Below are 18,453 nucleotides of genomic sequence, written 5' to 3' on the forward strand. Positions count from 1 at the left end.
GCAAGCCACAGCTGGTTCCTATGAGAGGGCATAAGTAAAACTTGAGTTTCCAAATAACAAACAGCCACATTTAACAGGTCACAATTATCATTAAATTAAAATGGATTCCTAAAAAAAGAGCTGCCGGGGCCTGATTGGTTTTAAATTGAATCTTGGTACTGATTGATTGCTGTGTGTAATATAATTCCAAGAGGGTTTTTGATTGACAGAGGTTTTAATTATACTTGTAGTCCTTTTTAAACGAATATGCTTTATGTAGGGGTTCAAAAACTACACTAAATAGCTTGAGAGTGCATGTGACAGTATTGATCTCCGTGAGGAGTAGTCCCTTTCCTCTTGCTCCATTGACATGTAATGAAATATGACAATGGATGCACATTTCTGGATACACCCTATAATCAAGACAGAGACTGAGCCCTGTCTAGTTCTATAGCCACATGTCATAATAATAACTCACATTGGGTACATCTCATGTTGCTGCAAGTTTTTGCCCGTTGCTAAGCGCCATGCACGGAGTGGGAGCGGGGATCATGGTGCAGTGTTGAAATTGCTCTTTTCTGGGAGTGTATTTTCCTTGTTGGGGAGATATTCGAAATCAGTAGACCGATCTCTTGTGAAATGAAATGGAATTTTTGAATAAGGCTTTAATAACGTTTCAGTCAGGGCAAGTAGTACATACAGTCCGTGCATGACGGTCTCAGTGCTGCTGTAGTGAGTCACCTGGGAGTGCTAAAGTTCACCCTTCATTAGCCCAATTGTTTTGCCCCAACAAGCCTCTGGTGACAGTGGGCGATAATTCGGTTGTGAATGGCCCGGACAGCTGCTGTACGTTTGCGAAGAAGCTGTGATTTTCAGGTGTGTGGTAGTCCGAAGACGACACGCAACATCTATAGCGAACTCCGATTTCTTCTCATCTTACATCCACTGGCACCAATCATTGGACAGGGCAGGTATAACACTGGCATCACGTCCTGTGGCAGTGTGGTGTCATTTCATGTGCAGATTAAGCCCATTGCTTTCTGTTTGCTTTCATCCATCAGAAAAGAGTTGGCACTGTGCAGATCCATTCCCCTTTACATGATATGGATGTATCAATCTTAACAGCTTTGCTAATGATCATCCCTTCAAGGTGATATGGAGATTAGTGAAGCTGTTCAACTTCTCTGGACTAATGACTATTACCAGACAGTATAGCTTGGAGCCAACCAAGGAAAAACCCCAATATCAAATGTTCATAATTTTCATGTTTTTTAAGCCATCAGTGTAAATGTTTTGGTTTTGTTGTTTTTATTTTCAATATTTGCTCCCATTCGGCCGCTGTCAAACCTATCCTTCTGGAGGCACAGAAATTGCAGTTGAGTTTTCTCGGTTTGTTTTCTCAGAGTCAATATTTGCTTGAAGTTACAGGAGCAGAGTTGGTAGAACAAGGTTCATGCAGTCTGAAAGAGCAACCTCAAATATTCAAGAGGCTGGTGTGACCTCTATATTGTAGGTGAGAGAGCAGCCTCTTTATGTAACAGAACACTGCAGTGTTTTATATGTGATGGAGCTGTACACCCTCTGTAAACGTAAAAAATACAGCGGTCTCTATATGTTTGAGAGTAGTTTCTGTATGTGGGAGAGTAGTCTATATGTAGGATAGAAAGTTCTGTAAGTGATTATGCTGGGTAGCCTATATATGTTGGAGAATGGCCTTTGACAGAGTGAACTTTCTGTATGATACAGGGATCCCAGTGATTGGTGTTGGTTTTTTTGTGTTCTTGCCTGGTGTGCAAGTGTCCAATAAAATTTTGTTTCCCCAGAGTACTTGCTAGAAACATAGCATAACATTGAATGTGTGTGAAGCACAGAGCAATAACTGATAACGCTTACGCTTGCAATCTGTCTCCCAAGAGGGCAGGCCTTAATTGCTCGTTGACTGAAGCTGTCAAAGAAATCTTAGTCAAATCTTGCAAGTTACTCTTTCAATAGGCAGGTGCAAGTGAGATGCACTTTTTAGTGCGATTAATCCTTTCATGACCTTCTTAATAATTCCATTTTAATGTGCCTGAAATCTCAGGTACTGACATGGTAAGAGTACAGGACAGCAACAGAGGATTTCAGCGCAGGTTCACTCCTAAGAAAACTGATGTGGATGCTAGCATGCAAAGAGATTTCTGTTCCGATCGATTGACGTTCGTCATGGCGATTTCCATTTCCTGGCACTGGGCAGAAATGAAGCAGAAATCCTCACTCCGTGCACGCAGCAAGCCCCCTCATGCCCATTTCCTTTGCTGCAATCTCTGAAATGCCTTGGGGAGGGGGGGAGATTAAACAGCCCAGTGAATATGCAGCGCCCGCGAAGCTGGTTGAAGTGGCCGGCGTTCTGGTCCAGTTGCTCACCCTTAAAGTGACGTCAGCAAAGCTTGGCCATTTGGTTTCGTCTCTCTCGTGTTTACCTGGAGCGCAACTCAAGATGACTGAAGTCCTCGCGGAGCAGGAAGAGAGCTTGGCGATAGCTTAGCTTTTGTTGCCCGGAGGCAGCTGCCTCTGCACTGTGTGGACTGAATCCCATCTTCCTGGTTTACGTGGTGTGTGGTTCTACTTCACAACACGGGACAGTTTTGGTGTGATCCCAAATCTTGTGTTTGCGTACTGATGTAATAGCTAGGCACAAACTGACTGTTCCTCATAAACAACCAGGATACTGATCTTATGACCCTCACTAGTTCAGACCAGAAAGTGGGTGGGCCACAAAGCATTAAGTTCCAAACAAATACATTGCTTTGAGAGGGATTGTTGCAGTGCTTTGATGGTTTCTGATTCCCTATTAGGGATTTCAGGTTAAGGCACTTTGCTGGGGATAGTTTACCCAAGGATACTCTTACAAGAAGACAGTGGGCTGTTTGAGGCACAAACAGCTTGATGACCCTTGGGACAGATCCAGGTTTAACTGAGTTCACGTTTTATTATTGTTCATTTTGTCAACTTGAATAGCAGCATGGACAAACAATATTACTTATTTACTTGGCTAACTTAGCAAAGGTGAGATGGGTCTAATCTTTTGCATAAAGTATATATACACAAAGAAAATATGTTGGTTTACAGGTGTTTTTCATATGCCTCCAAGCAGGAATATGTGATTGCTGTGTATGTGATCAGAACTGTTTTTGAAACGGCAGTTTAAAAAAACCTCATTCATGTATTTAGCATAGCTCATTCAGTTGGTGAAAAATATCTATTTTAACATTTAGTAAAAATGCAGTGGATGCAGACTAGTAATATGCCATCATTAGCAGCATGTTAGATGTAAGATAGAGATGTGGACAAATATGCTTTGCTTCTGTCAATTTGTTCTCACGCCGTTTCAAGAGAATTTTGACAGAAGAAAACGTGGACTGGAAAAGGAGACCTGCTTAGAGCTGCCATTTAAACATTACTCCCTCCTCATGTCCATGTCTGCGTGTCATCTCTTCACTTCTCCTGTGTTGTGCCCCCCCCCCCCCCCTCATTTTTACATACCCGCTCTTCAGATTTGTTTTTCCTGTCCCTCGACCTGAGAATCCTTGACATTTGACCCCATGATTCTGCTGTAAGGCAGGTCCTGTTCAAACATTACATTTTTGGCTGACTTGGGGGTTTTGATGTTAATGCCAAGGTCTGAATTTTACCCATCATGAGCTCAAATAGGTATTTGATTTTAAGGGCGTCAGTGTGGCGTGGTTAAATGACCTTCATCATCAGTAAGACTTACTGTTACTGGCTGGAGTATCCTCACCCCATGAAGTGGTGTCCAGAATTTGAACTGTAAACAGTCTTTCAAAGCGACTGAGTTGTGGTTTCCCCTGTACTGCAAACCATGGTTTCACACCAATTCACATATTTGGTGTCAGATTTTATCTGTAAGATTAATCAGCACTACCTGTTAATTCCACACCCCCAAAACCTCCCAAACACTTAACCCAAACCCCAGTGACCGTCCCCACCTCATATCGCCCAGCTGCACAGAGCGTCTGGTCTCTCCCTTAATTTCCTCCCACGTTGACTACCCCCCCCCCCCCCCCCCTCCCCCCTTGAGTGACAGGACATTGTTTCAGCCCCTGGGTATTTTTATTCTTGTGCAATGTCTGAATATCCTGAGCTTCGGCCCATGTAGCACAGATGAGTTTTCCATTTTCTCTGTGTGCATGTGTGCATGAGTGCATGCATGCACACACGTGTTGACTTTTTTAAATTTACATTTACGGTTATCTGTTTTGTTTGTTGTTCTCACTCTGTGCCAGCTCCTATCCACGCCCCATCCTCACGTACCTTCAGGTTGTACTTTATTTAGTTTATTCTCTCTGGCACCAGCGTGTGTGTGTTGGTATGAGTATTGACACACCATTTCACAGAACAGCATATGCCATTGGCTGGATTGTTTCACACAGTTCAGCACAGCCACTCCAGCGAGAGCCTGTTTGTTTTGAACCAGAGACTGTTGACCCGCCACTGATAAGCTGGGGTTAGATGTCATAACATGAGACCTGACCATATTTACAACAATAGGTTATCCAGTTACCTTCAGCGAGCCTTGTGTTGGCCTCCAAGTCGTTAATAGCATAAGCACCCCCATTACCTTTTACAGCTCTGCAGACTGCACCTGTGTACGCAGCCTCTGCCGGCTTCAAATCGCTGGGAACATGTACCACATTGCCACAATCACTTGACCAAACACAAAAAGCAGTACTTTTATGGACCAGAACTTTGATAAACACTATACACTTTCAGTTTCTGCGAGTAAACTGACCTGTACTTTGTCACTAGCGTACTGATGTTTGGACGTAGGTACATGAGCACCTCAATGATGTCTCGGTGAGTGAATCTGTTACCGTTTGAGCTGATAAAGCAGAACGGTTGTGAGAGAAAGGGGCTTTCTTACGCATTTTCTGGGCTGGCAGCTTCCCATGGAAAATTAGTTTTTTGTGTTTAAAAAGTTTATGGTACACGGAATCTTATATTTCCCCAACACCCGGCTCGGCCCATGCCAATTCCATGTGGGACTAATTATTACACTTTATATTCAGAATTAAAGGTGGGCTGTGCATCATGGGAAGGATGCCCATGCTGGATCCTGCTGGATCTGGTGGGACTGCTGACTCTGGGAACGAGGCTTGGCTCTCTGGGCCGTCCTCACGATGAAGGCTCACACTTGTTTTGTTTCTCTGATATAAGTAACAAGCTTATGGCCTGAAGGAAACTTTGTGCTTTGTGAGCCCAGCCATCAGTTTTGGGGAGGGGGGTGATGTCAGGCATGGCAGAGTCAGTAAATTATCATTGAGAATGTACCAACTGCCCCCCCCCCCCCCCGTAAACAGGAGGCCTAAATCTAAACCAGTCGTGCTTATAATCAGGCAATGTATTTGCAGCATTAATCACCTCATTTCCTCAAGAGGAATCAATAGCCCTCATGCCTAAAGGTCTGCTCTCTGCTGATTGGCTCAGCATGGTACCTGTGCTGATTGGTGTCATTTATGTCATATTAATATTAGCGTTAGACTCTGGTGACTTGCATCCACGACTTGCGACTGTCTTGCGACTCACATTCATGCCTTCTCAAATCAATCAATCAATCAATCAAAATATATTTATATAGCGCATTTCACAAACAATTGTCACAATACGCTTCACAGCACAACCCTGGCCTAAACCCCAAGAGGAGCAAGCCTAAAGCAACAGTGGCAAGGAAAAACTCTCTTCTGGCAGATAGGAAGAAACCTCGGAAGGAACCAGGCTCAAGGGGGAAATCTTCCTCTGGTCGGCTCAGGGTGTAGATTGGTGACCAACATAGTCAGTCAGTCAATGTTTACTTTGAGATGTTTTCGGTTTTCTGCCTGCTTCATGGCTGTGTCTTGTGGGCGTACCTTCATTTCACATTTGCATTGTTGGTTTTCGTCTGGGTTGGGCATCTGTTTTGAGACTTGTGGCAGTTGTGTATGTTGCTGTTGGCTCATCTGCCTGTTTGTCATGGAGGCTTGCCATTAAACTGAGATCAAAGGGAAACTAATCCCAGGATCAAACACTTGTGGTGTGGTTTCACAGACACAGATTAAGTTTAGTCATGGACTAAATTGAGGTTTTTGTGGAGATTCTCCATTCAAAATTGAATTTAGTCTGTGTGTCCTGTAAACGATGCCTGAAGAACAGACTATCTGTGATAAAGAATAGCTCAAGCAAACTGTGGTGTTAATGTGCATATGTATGTGAGTGAGTGTGTGTGAGTGTGAATGTGTTTATGAATGGTCATGAGCGTGCGGGCAGGTGCGTGTATGTGCGTACGTGTAGAGTGGGGGGTCCTCGTTGTAGCAGGTGGTTTTGCACTTTCTAATGCGTTTCCCACGTTTATCAATATGCCTGCAAGTGGAACAAAGTGGTGTGTGTTAGTGTGTGTGTGAATTGTGCTTCTACAGTAAATTTATATTGATATTGTGCTGGCTCCATTTTTCCCTTTGTGTGAGCCTCTTCCTTTCTCTCATGTACACACTGAAGCTGCATCCTGCCAGCACCCCCCCCCCCACCCCCTCACCAGCACCCCTTGAATGCCAGCACACTGTTTCCAGACCAGCTGCACAGCTAGTGCCCTCTAATCCGCTGGTATTGTCAGCCTCTCCTGTTCTCCCAACTTTAATAACCCCCAGCCCTCGTAATTGCACTCAGTCTGCCAGTGCCGTCCCTCTGGACTTGGGTTTCAGAATGACGTGCCATTCACGGACCAGGTGGACACCCCCTTCACCTCGGCCACAGTGGCCCAGACCGTACTGGGGTCCAAGGTCATGTTATATTAGGCTGGGGGTGACGGACTCTAAGAAGTGTTAGGCTCCTCCACTCATAACCACACATAATTTAGAATCTGTGCCTAAAGGTTGGGGTGTCTTGAGTAACCGAGCGGAAGCTGAAATATCTGAATGGGATCGGTAAGATGGAATTTTCCGGAACGTACAGCAAGATCCTCTAGGGTCAGACTAAAGGACATGAAGATGTACGAGATTCCAGTCATGTGCTAGAACGTGCTGTGCGTTGTTGTTGTTGCTGTTTCTGTTTTTGTTTTGAAGTCACAGGCATAAAGCAAAGCCTTCATTTATTTGTTTTTGGAAACTGGATACTGTAAGAGGATGGGTTTGGCAGAACTGTGTGTGCAGGTAGAGAAAGAGAACCCTCCTTTAAGGGGCCTTGGGCTTCCAGTAAAGCTTGATAACCGCAGCTAATGCACCCCACAGTGCACACAGCCCGGCGCTGCCATGGTAACATCAGGGATTCCAAGACTGGTCGACTCCGTGTCAGACTGAGTTCAAGATCCCAAGAAATCTGGGATAACACAGAACGGGTTCAAACCAAGCCTGTCAAAACAGTACAAGAATGTGCCATCACTGGTCATGATCCCAGATTTACCCATTGAAAAAACAGAGGCCAACAGGGATATTTTGAAAAGCTGTTTGTTCTGCATTTCGACAAAGGCTCAAAGTCCACGCAAAAGCCTTTGTCTGCTGTGAAAATAATCCCCACTTCTGTTTTTCTCTCCCCAGTATTCATCTTTCATATTCTCAGTTGGTAATATTTATCTGACGATCTTGAGGAATTCTACTCTGGTCCAGAGATTACTGCTTTAGGTTCGGTCTTTGATACATTTTTTGTTTAGTGTGTAAAAAAGGCGGCTTGTGTTACACTGCTTCTTTCCCTCAGCCTCATATGATTTCAGAACATTGAAGACATTCAAGTTACAATTGAGATATTTGCCTTGCTGCCTAGGTAGTAAGTGGTGCTTGGAATTTGAATTGGAAAATTTTAGTGTGATAGTGTCACTGTTTTTATATGCCTCTATCCTGGTTTCTTCATATATTCACAGTTTAGGCAGCAGGAACAGATTTAGGGTGCAGGGTATATCAGTGAAAGGTGTACTCCATCCACATATGACTTGAAGCCTCACACTTGTGGTGCATAATATTTGTTTTCTGCAGAGCACTCGACAGAGAGGTTATTGGGATTGGTTTACCTCTTTCATTGTTCTCCAAAGCTTCAAAGACCCCCTTTAAATTTGTCTTAAAGTGACGTTGGCATATTTTCGATTTGTTGTGTTACTCAAGAAAGTGTGCTACGTAACAGATGGCTGTTATTCTCTGTCCCTTTGTCACTCTTCTCATGGGGAGGGATGTCGGCCTACAGAATTATTTATTCCCGCAGGGCGTCCTCTCATATTCCCCTGGTCTGTCTGACTTCATGGATTAGGCCGTTTCTCTTTTGGTGTTGGGTCAAATTCTGAGCGTCCCGAGCTGTTGTGTCTGGGCACTCGAGCCCTCCTTCTGAAACAATACCCCGCTAACGGCGTATCTCTGGCTGCTTTTAATCATTAACTGCCTGTGTACTTTATAGAGTAGTTTAGTCACGGCCATCAAAGCCAGGATCTTGTTTCATTAATTATTAATGACTTTCTGCTGCAAGCTGAAGTTTCTGAACCAAGAACAACTTGACCACTCAGCCCCGCGGTGAATAGCAGTTGACCTCAGAGAGTTTCAGCCGCACAAAGCCCAGGAACGCTGGCAGGAAAAGTGCAGAGAGCAGCGAGAATTCGCTCCCTGTTTCCCAGGCATTCCTGCCTCTGTGATCACAGAGGAGAGCTATCTGTGAGGATGACACACACTATCAGCGTGAGGCAGCGGCGCAGAGCTCTCCGCTAGGCACTTTCTGACAGCCCAAAGGCGTGTTTAAGGAGTTGGCCAGATGTAATAGAATATTGGGCCGTGGATATTTTCTTGGGCCTGGCTTTCTCCTCTGGGCCAGTTGCCCATTAAATGCATTAACCACGGGGTCTTCAGAGAGTGGAAAAAGCCCCTTTGTCTGTCTGAGTTTCGGCTGCTCTGAACGGGTCATTAAAAGCGCTGTGTCTGAGATGTCGGAGATCCGATGCGTTAATCCCCCTGATGGAAGTTAGCTGCTCTCTGATTGGCCTGCCGCTCTGTTGCCTTTCTGTTCCAGACTTCCACTGATGACTCCTCCACCTGTGGGAAGCACGGGCAAGGATACCAGCTGGAAGTCACCAGCACGACGAAGCGACTGGATTACTTCAACGGCCAGTTCAATGACGTCCTGCTCACTTCCATTGCCGTCGCCCCCATGCAGGATGACACCGTGGCCAGCCTGGGAACCTCTGAGGGTCGCGTCATCCAGGTACCAAAAGGAATCGGGGGTCAGAGAGGTCACAGCAGCTGCGGAACCATGACATCACTGGTTTCCCTCCAGTAACCACAGCTTCTTGAGTTATGATTGTTTAACCATATTCTTAAACAGTCACCGTAACGCAGTAAGACAAACAGAGACTCATTTAGACCTGTATTTGGTAAACAAATCTCAATTTAATGTCAGTCAAGCAATGTATTTGTTTTTTGAGGCACCGTACCATTTCTGGCAATTCATCTGAGTTGACAATACTATTCTGTACTTGGCTTTAATCTCAGAATTCACAAGTATAAAACTTGCGGTGGCACTTGGCAGTTTCCCTTTTTCATTGTGCATGTAAATGGGCAGGATACTCATACGTGACCAGAGAAACTGCGGGCTTTAGAATTGGCGGGCGCAGGTGCCTGGGCAGGTTTGGAGCCATGCTGTTTTCCTGTTTGCGGAACAACCACATCACCTCTTCCAGTTATCCCATGCACCAGCTGCATGTTCCAACAAAGCCTCTTTTATCAATGCCATTCCAACAGGCTGCAGGAAATTTTCACCCTGACTCACTTCTAAAACAATACAGATCAATAAATAAAAGATTACATTGAAAAAAAAGAACATCCAATTCATCCGACGAGGCGTATTCACATGAGAACTTATGCTGGTGAATGAGTCGAGAGCGAGAGACTAATAAGCATCAGATTTTTTTTCCCTCCCTCCTTTCGAATGCGGTTTAGCGTCCCGTTCCTGTTCTTATAAATGCTATTAGAAAAGGGCGAGAGCGTGGCACAGAAAAGCTCGACAGCTGCGCGGAAACGGATTTGCAGGCGAATGGCGAGCTAATGGCGAGCGCCGGGCCCCGATGACAGCGCGCTCACGCAGCGCGCTTCAGGAGCGGCCGCAGCTGTCGCCGTTCCTCCTCCATTGTCCCGGGAATCGGCTCCGGGAATCGGCGGTGGGAATCGGCGCGTGGTTGCAGCTGTTGTCGGGACCGCGGCGGAGGCCCCCGCGAGAGGAACGCCGCGTAGCCTTGACCGCGTGCGTGAGAATCGACCCGGCAGGCCCCGTCCGACGCGACTAGGATTTGTTTACCTTTTGTTCCCGGGGAAAAAATGCTTTTAGCCAGGGATGGTGATTGTGGAAAGGTCCCCTGTGGCCTTCAGGTTCAGGAAATGTTCCCCGCTAGAAAAAGCTTTTTTCTTTTTCATGTGAGGAATTATAATGTTGTGGACTTTTTTGAACAGTTTCCCCTCATTCATACTCAATAAGATGTAGTTCACACAGTCGTTGCCTCATAGTAAACCTGTTATTGCCCATGGGCCTTTGGCTCTAGACTAAATAAGAGAAGTCTTCTGTACGCCTGCTGTGACAGGTGCATCAGAAGAGAAAAACTGTACCACATAATGTCTCATTTAGAAATGCATTTTTTAAATTATACGCCCACTGTTTTGGTCATCTTGACTTTCATCAGCAAACAAAATGTCCAAATGAAAATTTTCCCAGATCCAAATAAGCTGCACATTTCTCAAATGTGGACTCCAAAAAAGACTATTCCATATGCTGTAGCTTCTTCATACAAATTTGTTTTGTGTTTATCGTTGAGCAATGAATAAGTAAGAGCTCCATTGTGAATATGATTTCAGACAGAATTTCCATCAGTTTTGCTTCAGTAATGGTTAATGTCATCCATCACAATAGTAAACTCCTTACGCTTGTGGTGGTTTTTGGCAGGACAGTGTGTGAAACTGCAGATGTAGAGATTTTCTTTGATAACTTTTTCCCGTTTCCTGTATATTTAGACATTTGTGACTGTGAAAAGATCTGGCACGGAGAACACTGGTGGAGTTTCGCATTAGAGGAACTCATTTCCTCATTACATGACGAGCATGGCATTCGGACAACATTTCTGCAACGCTTTATTAACGTCATAACAATATCACAGCATTTTTTGGAGAGAACAGGAAGCAGCAGAAATCTCTCCCGTGATGACACATCTCAGGTCTTTGGGCTGAGGTCTATTCTGCCTATTCAGCTGCAGCTCACCCTTCCAGAAATGGTTTGGTTTAACTTAAGGTCCTTTCACAGTTCAGTCCCATACGTCTAGGGTTGCAGTGCAGTTGAACTTGCATTTCCAGCACCCTCTCTCCGGCAGATAGGACTGTCTCTTAAAGAGGTGGCAAGGGGGTGGATTTCGACCCCCCGGGCCCCTTCGGGTTTTGTTTGGAGGACTGTCTCCGTGGAGGTATGCGGGCATTCTTTATATTCAGTGTGAGCGACCTCGGGTGACTCACCATAACGTGCTGCAGAGAGTGCTCGTCCTTTTGGGAAACAGCAGAGAATATGATTGGATTTCACAGCCATGCAGTTCACGCTGCTCTACTGACAGGGAAAACACAAACAGACCGTGATTACAGGGGCGCACGCTGAATGGTGTTTTCACGGCCTGGAGCTCTGGAGCGACGTAATCTTAGCGTAACCGCGGATGATAAATGTAGCCCGGGGTACATAAAGGCATGTAAAACTCCGACGCCTCCTGACACGTTGAATACGTGACGTACTTTGTCTTCCGTAAGCCCAAAGCAGTTGCTTTTGTTTCCTCGCTCTCTTTTGGCCTGCAGCTACGGTGATACTAAAGAGATTTTGTAATCTTTACCTGCATTATTTGAATCATTTATTATGGTATCCGTGACAGGGTGTGTCCGTCTCGTACAATGGTTGTCAAAAGCCGGAGCTCTTTGAAATAAGCCAAAGGCTGCTGAAAATATAATCTTATGTAATTCAACGCAAAATGTATCTATGGTGTCACAAACTCAAATACGCCTCAAGGATTTAAAAGTTTTTTTTCAGTCATCCTCATTTTTGTTCAGCCCTGATTTGATTCTTTTTTTTAGAGAAAGGGGGGCAGACAGGCTCATTGTTTTTTTTTTTTTTTAACTTTTATTCCGATAGGGTAACAGGTAGAGAGAGTATGATAGCTCAGACGGTGCCATGGTAAGGATTGAATAAGTGGGATTAGAGTAAGGCTCAGGAGTCTGCCGCCCTACAGACTGCCACACGACTCGCTGATTTTTTATTTTATAATTGATGAGATGATCTGCTTTAGGGCTGGTGTACATTATACGATTTTCTCTCTGGCTATAACGACAAAATCAAATCAAAATGCTCAAAGTGCTTTACAGTGATGAGTGGGAACTCACCTCACTCACCACTAATGTGTAGCACTCACCTGGGTGATGCACGGCAGTCATTTTGTGCCAGAACACTCACCACACATTAGTTAAGGTGGACAGGGAGAGAAAAAAAAGAATCGTATAACGTAGGCCCGCCCTTAGTAACCTATGGCTGTGCTCCACTTACTGTACTGTATGTACTCTTTCATATTGAGAGATGCCTAGGGAGGGGTGGAGTGGTGGATCTGTGCTGTAAACAAACACATCTCTCCTCTTGCCCTTGTTCAATACCAGGTGGTTGTTTCCCGGTCCAGACAAAGGGTGGCCCACGTGAACTTCCGACTGGACGAGGGGCGGGTGTCCCCTGAGGTGCTCCTCTTGCCCGCCCCATGGCCCAATGCCTCTGTATTGTTGGTGACGGGAAACAAGGTGAATGACTTGGACGGACTGCTGAATTATTCTCATTTTTTCAGGCCCTCTGCCCAAAAATGAAACCACTTGGCACGAAAGGGAGGTGCCAGTCTCAGACCCTGGCAGATAATAAATCAAAGATGTTCTCTTTCTTGAGGTCACAGCCTGCTTGATTAAATTTGACACCGCACCCATTATCATAAAAATGTCATATGATGCCAGGAATAAAAAACATGACTTTACTGTTGAATGTCCTTTACTTTGACTATCCTTGCCAGATCTGTCAATATGATTTTAAGAGTGCTTACATATGAATTGTATTATACTGAAAGTATTTATTTTAAACTTGGAGGCTGTCTCAATATGTTTCAATGGCTTATTGGCAATGGCAATGGCAATTTTTGCTGCAATGATGATAGAGAAATAGAGAGATACAGAGAGAGAGACAGACATACAAACAGAGAGAGAGAGAGAGAAAGAGGCTAAAATAAATTAGCTGAGTCTGGCTAAAAGAAATGAGCAGACTCTCCAAACTGAGAGGGTCAGAATTACTGCTGATTTTATGGGAAAAACAGAAGGTGTTGATCAGCCGTCACACCTAAGCTATGTGATGACTTCCCTGTTTCTCAGGAGTGCCAAGACATTAGTAAGCCCGCAATCAAAAGAAGAGTGAGCAACACAATCTTAACCCTCCCTCTCTTTTATTCTTTCTCCCTCTCCCCCCTCCCTTTCTCACTTGTGCGTCCCTCCTCTCCTTAACTTTCTTCCTCTCAGCAAGAATTCAAAGGATTCTTTGTTAGTTTGAAAGGAGTTACATTTTAGCACATTAACATATGAAACCATCCTTGCCTCCCCTCCCTTTCCCCTGCTCTCTGACACAAAACATAAAAGAAAAATATTTTACCTAAAGTTAAATAAAACACTGAAAAAGAACATATTTAAATTTTAAATATTGGACGTAAAACAACAGAAGGTTTTTAGGTCGACACACTGTGACTGCTTTTATGACAGTCAGGTATTACATTACATTACATTACAGGCATTTAGCAGACACTCTTATCCAGAGCGACTTACACAACTTTTTACATAGCATTTTACATTGTATCCATTTATACAGCTGGATATATACTGAAGCAATTTCGGTTAAGTACCTTGCTCAAGGGTACAACGGCAGTGTCCTACCCGGGAATCGAACCTGCGACCTTTCGGTTACAAGTCTAGTTCCCTACCCACTGTGCTACACTCCGTCCTCCGTGCACTCCATGTAGGTAAACACTACACTGCTAGTTCTACTGTCTAAGCCTCATCTCTTTGCCGGATCTGCTGTTTTATCACTAGACAAGCCACACAGACTATTTCACAGCGTGTACTGCGTCGTGAATGTAGTGACATGGTGTGTCATTAACCGTACTGGCGTTCATTAGTTCCTGATCAGTTTCTTTCTTGGGCCCAGATCACTAAAGTCCCCCTGGCGGGTCCGGGCTGTGAGCAGCTGTGGTCCTGCAGCTCCTGTCTCCTGGCTCCGGCCTTCATGGGGTGCGGCTGGTGCGGCAACCGCTGCTCCCGGTCCATTCAGTGCCCCACCTCGCATTGGACTGAGGATTCCTGTCCTCCCACCATCACCAAGGTAATCACAACCCCAACACTGCAGAGGGCCAGAGGCAGGAAATTCTCCCTGTGACACAGAGAGTATTAGATTTCACACCATCTGAGCAGAACTGATGTCAGTTACATCTCTATTACTATATTATATTTCTATGGCTTATTATTGCCAGCAACCACACTAATCTCCATAATATAAAACTCATGCTTGGTGAAAGCACATGAATGTATTAAACCATTTAGCCTGCACATGGGGTTGTTGATCCTTTTTGGTCCGCTCCCATTATCTTGTGATGTGACAGGTTAATTGAGCGCTCGCCTTTGCATGTCTACTATCATCATTGCATTTCATCATCGGTCGTTGCAGCCTGCATTGTCGACTCGGGAGAGCGCAGACAAGCGTGTGCTGTCCTCTTAAGCGTGTTGTGTTGCCGCTGCTTCTTTTCATGCCACAGTCGACAGGTTGGGTTTGCACAGATGTGAGTTGGAGGACATGTGCAACAGGTGAACCATGAGCACCCAATTAACCCAGGCTATTGTTGGTGCACAATGACACATCGTCATTCTGGCTGGCTGAATCCCTTCCTCCCTGGGCCAGCCAGGCAAGAGTGAACTGTGGAACAGTGCCTTAATGAGCTGAGCCACCCAAGGGCCTAGTCCTAGTCATTTTGAATGTTTAATATCTATCTCTCAGCAGCCCCTGACACCAGCTTGCATGTCAAAGTTATTCTGGTGGAAAAATATTTAAAAGAAGCCAGAAAATAACGCCAATTTAACGCTAAACTTGCTGAACAGCTTTGAGTTTTAAAGAGGCCTGAGGGAGATTGAATGGTTTTGACTTTCTGGAAACTGCACTGTGCCACAGTGTCTCTCAGCTGGAGAGCTTTACAAGTTAAAGACTACTAACAGAAGAAGGTTTTCCACTGCTGTCAGCCTTTGTTTTGTAGATGGTCTTACTTTTTTCACAATTATTCAGGTTCCATATACACCAAGGGAGAGGAGTGTGATCCTTTTTAATGGAAAGGCTTCTTTTATGTGTTTTATGGCTGCAACCCTTGCTGTTAGTTTGTCCACTGCGACAAAATAAACTGCCAAGGTAACCCTGGTGGAATGCATGTGTTTTCATTAACGTGAATGAAGAGCACAGCGAGAGTCAGACCTGCCCTTGCACAATGTGCACTTGCTGTGCTCTTTTAAAGTCCCCGAAGAGGCTTCAAAATAGACTCTGTTTATGTGCTTTGCTTTAACAGCAGTTTGCGTGTCTCTGTACTGTGTAGCTTTCCCCTTCAACTACCCCTGTTGGAGGAGAGACAAAGCTAACCATCTGCGGGAGGGATTTTGGATTCAATAAGAGCGAGAGGTTTGATGCGAGGCTGATCAAAATCGACGTCAGTGGAACCCCGTGCAACCTAGACGCGCGGGAAAGCAACGGAAATCGGTGAGAGTTCCTTACGACTTGCGTAGTTTTTCTGGATGCCAGAAACATCTTTCACTGGAGTTGTTCCCACCTGTTTTTGCCTGAGAGACAGGCACCCCCTCCCAAAAAACTTTGCTGACTGTGTTCAATGGGTAATCGAGAGAAAATTGCTGTATTTAAACTTTCAGTTATCTAATCTGAATCACAATGCCATAAATCATTGTTGCTCAATGCCCTTTATGTCATAAAATTAACATGTTCACAGTTTACCCATTGTGGAGAAGCACTCGTTCCTTCTCCCAAACAAATAGCCTCTGCAAGCGTGCTGTGCTTTGGGCAAGATTAGATTGCCCTTGGCACTCTGCATGTTTACTCCAGCAGAGCATTGAAGGCACCTTGTCCGTGACTGGTTTTGTGACTTTGCTTTCTGTCCACAGGTTGGTTTGCACACCAGGCATAGCGAAGGCACCTCTAGAAAACCGCACCATCAGTGTACACAGCGGAAAGGAGCTGGCACAAAAAGAAGGCTTCTCATTGGTGGTATGGGCAAAAACAAATACTCAGCTGCTTAAACGGACAATGAGCAAATTGTGAGCTCAATTTGACACCTGCTGAGAAAATTAATGATGCAATGAATGTTCAAATTATCGTCTCCTTGTTGTCCTGCTCTTTCCTTCTTTTCTCTAGAACACTGTTATCAGCGAAATCTTCCCAGAGTTTGGGCCAAAATCTGGAGGGACACTGCTGACCATTCGAGGAGACTTTTTGGACAGTGGGACCCAGAGACGCATCACTGTTGGAAATGCAGAATGCGAGCTGCAGAGGTGAGGAATTCCTCCATGATCGTTCAACAGTAACCGCAGCACAAGCTGACGACAGTTAATTAACTCCCTTCAGGTAACAAGTTACTCTTAATGCAATCAAGTGGTTGTGATAATCAGAATGGTCTGAGGTGAGGAATGTTTATAATAGCATTTGGGTTTTATTACATTACGTTACGTTTTTATTTTTATAGCCATTTAGCAGGTGCTCTTATCCAGGACAAGTTAAACAGTTTACTGTTTACATACAATCAGTTTATACAGATCAATATTTACTGAAGCAGTTTAAGTTAAGTACCTTGCTGAAAGGAACAAAAGGCTGTGCCCCACCTGGGAATTGAACATGCAGCCTGAGTTGCAGGTCCAGTTCCCTAACCATTGTACTACGCTGCAGTACTGTTTTTAAGTCTTTATAATGCAAGTAAATGTGTCCAAACAGACATACTGTAACACACTGATCTTCTTTTGGACTGAACCATGAAATAAGTGGGTCAAGAGTGTGTCAGGGGTTGTTTTCTTGGCCGTGTAGGAGTTTGACTCGTTGCTTCTCTGCTCTGCCTGCAGCGTGTCCCGTAGTGCCTTGGTGTGTAAAACCCCACCCCAGTCCTCTCCTGCCAATCAGCCGGTCGCGCTGGAAATCGATTCGGCCGTCCGCACTGCACCCGTCCCCTTCACCTACAATGAGGATCCCTTTATCTCCAAATTCCAGCCGTCCCGATCCTTTATCAGGTGGGTTCATGGACCTCTGTCGCCACACACAGTACCTCACCCTACTGGTCCTTAATACTCCACACTCAACCGCCCCCACCCCCCACCCCCCCCACCACATTGCTCACCAAACTAGACAAAGTTTTCAGTAACCTACTGTGCAGTTCCTCACCCCTAAGTCCCTCTCATTACCCATGATGCCTCACCGTAACTGCTCCCTGTTATCTATCGCCTCTTGCCGTACTCTTTCCTCCCCCCTGTCAGATAGTATAACCCTAACCCCGTGCTCATGCTCCCCTCTGGCCACAGAGAAAGGGGCCAAGAGGAAGTGATGAAAGACGAGGGGCTCTGCAAGAGAAAGAGAAAGTGCCCCTTTATAAAGGGGAGGGGGGGGCACGGAAGGCTCCCCTCACAGTTTTCCACAAAGGCAGGAACCGTGTCCGAGCGTTTGGAAGCGAAAGCCCCTAACAGCAGGTTTCTCCATTTGCCCCCTGCAGTGGAGGAAGCACGGTGTCCGTGCACGGTGCCTACTTGCACTCCGCGCTCCGGCCGCAGATGCTCATCACCACGCAGCACGGCAGGAAGGTCCTCCAGGTGGTGAGTGTGGTGGTCAGAAATCTGCCCGTGCGAAATGCCTTCCGCTCCCCGTCATGCTTGTGCTATAGCCATTAGGCTCCGGGGGAAAAAAAGAACGGCGAGGCTTGCAAAAAAAAAAAAAAAAAAGGAGGGGAAATGTGAAATCCACACTGTGCGCTGCGGTTAGTCATCATTCATAAAGAGCAGCACAGGGGGTATTTGTTTCTCCTGTGTGGGTAGTTTATGTGCACAGGAGCACTAACACTGCCACAGGGTCACAGCCTATCAATTTTATGCTGTGCTTTAGAAAAGGGTTTTTTTATGTGTCGTAAAGCTATAGACACTGCATCTTGTGTTTCGGGACACTTTTGAAATGCAATTCCTTGTTTTTAAAAAAATTTAAATGCTGGTTTGCACAGGTGTCCCTTCAGCTGAGCAAAGCACACGAGGTTGAGAAGCCATCAGGGGTTTTCTACTTGTTTAAACAAACAAAAAAAGAAAAAGATAATTTGCATGATTCCTGCTCCCCACCATTTCAGGCTTGCTTTGGAAAAGTCTTCAAAGCGTGGGG

General features: G+C 45.2%; 1 protein-coding gene across 1 annotated transcript in view; it reads left to right on the forward strand.

Annotated features, from left to right (window-relative positions):
- The window catches only part of met (MET proto-oncogene, receptor tyrosine kinase), a 41,460-nt gene that overhangs the window by 6,851 nt on the left and 16,156 nt on the right, over positions 1–18,453 (forward strand). Inside the window, exons 3-10 of the mRNA XM_064343035.1 lie at positions 8,989–9,180; positions 12,642–12,776; positions 14,212–14,385; positions 15,638–15,798; positions 16,215–16,317; positions 16,465–16,601; positions 17,163–17,327; positions 17,804–17,903. Of these exons, the coding sequence (XP_064199105.1) occupies positions 8,989–9,180; positions 12,642–12,776; positions 14,212–14,385; positions 15,638–15,798; positions 16,215–16,317; positions 16,465–16,601; positions 17,163–17,327; positions 17,804–17,903 (1,167 nt within the window). The remainder of the gene's footprint in view (positions 1–8,988; positions 9,181–12,641; positions 12,777–14,211; positions 14,386–15,637; positions 15,799–16,214; positions 16,318–16,464; positions 16,602–17,162; positions 17,328–17,803; positions 17,904–18,453) is intronic.

The sequence above is a fragment of the Anguilla rostrata genome, chromosome 7 (assembly GCF_018555375.3).
Source record: "Anguilla rostrata isolate EN2019 chromosome 7, ASM1855537v3, whole genome shotgun sequence".
Taxonomy (NCBI): Eukaryota; Metazoa; Chordata; class Actinopteri; order Anguilliformes; family Anguillidae; genus Anguilla; species Anguilla rostrata.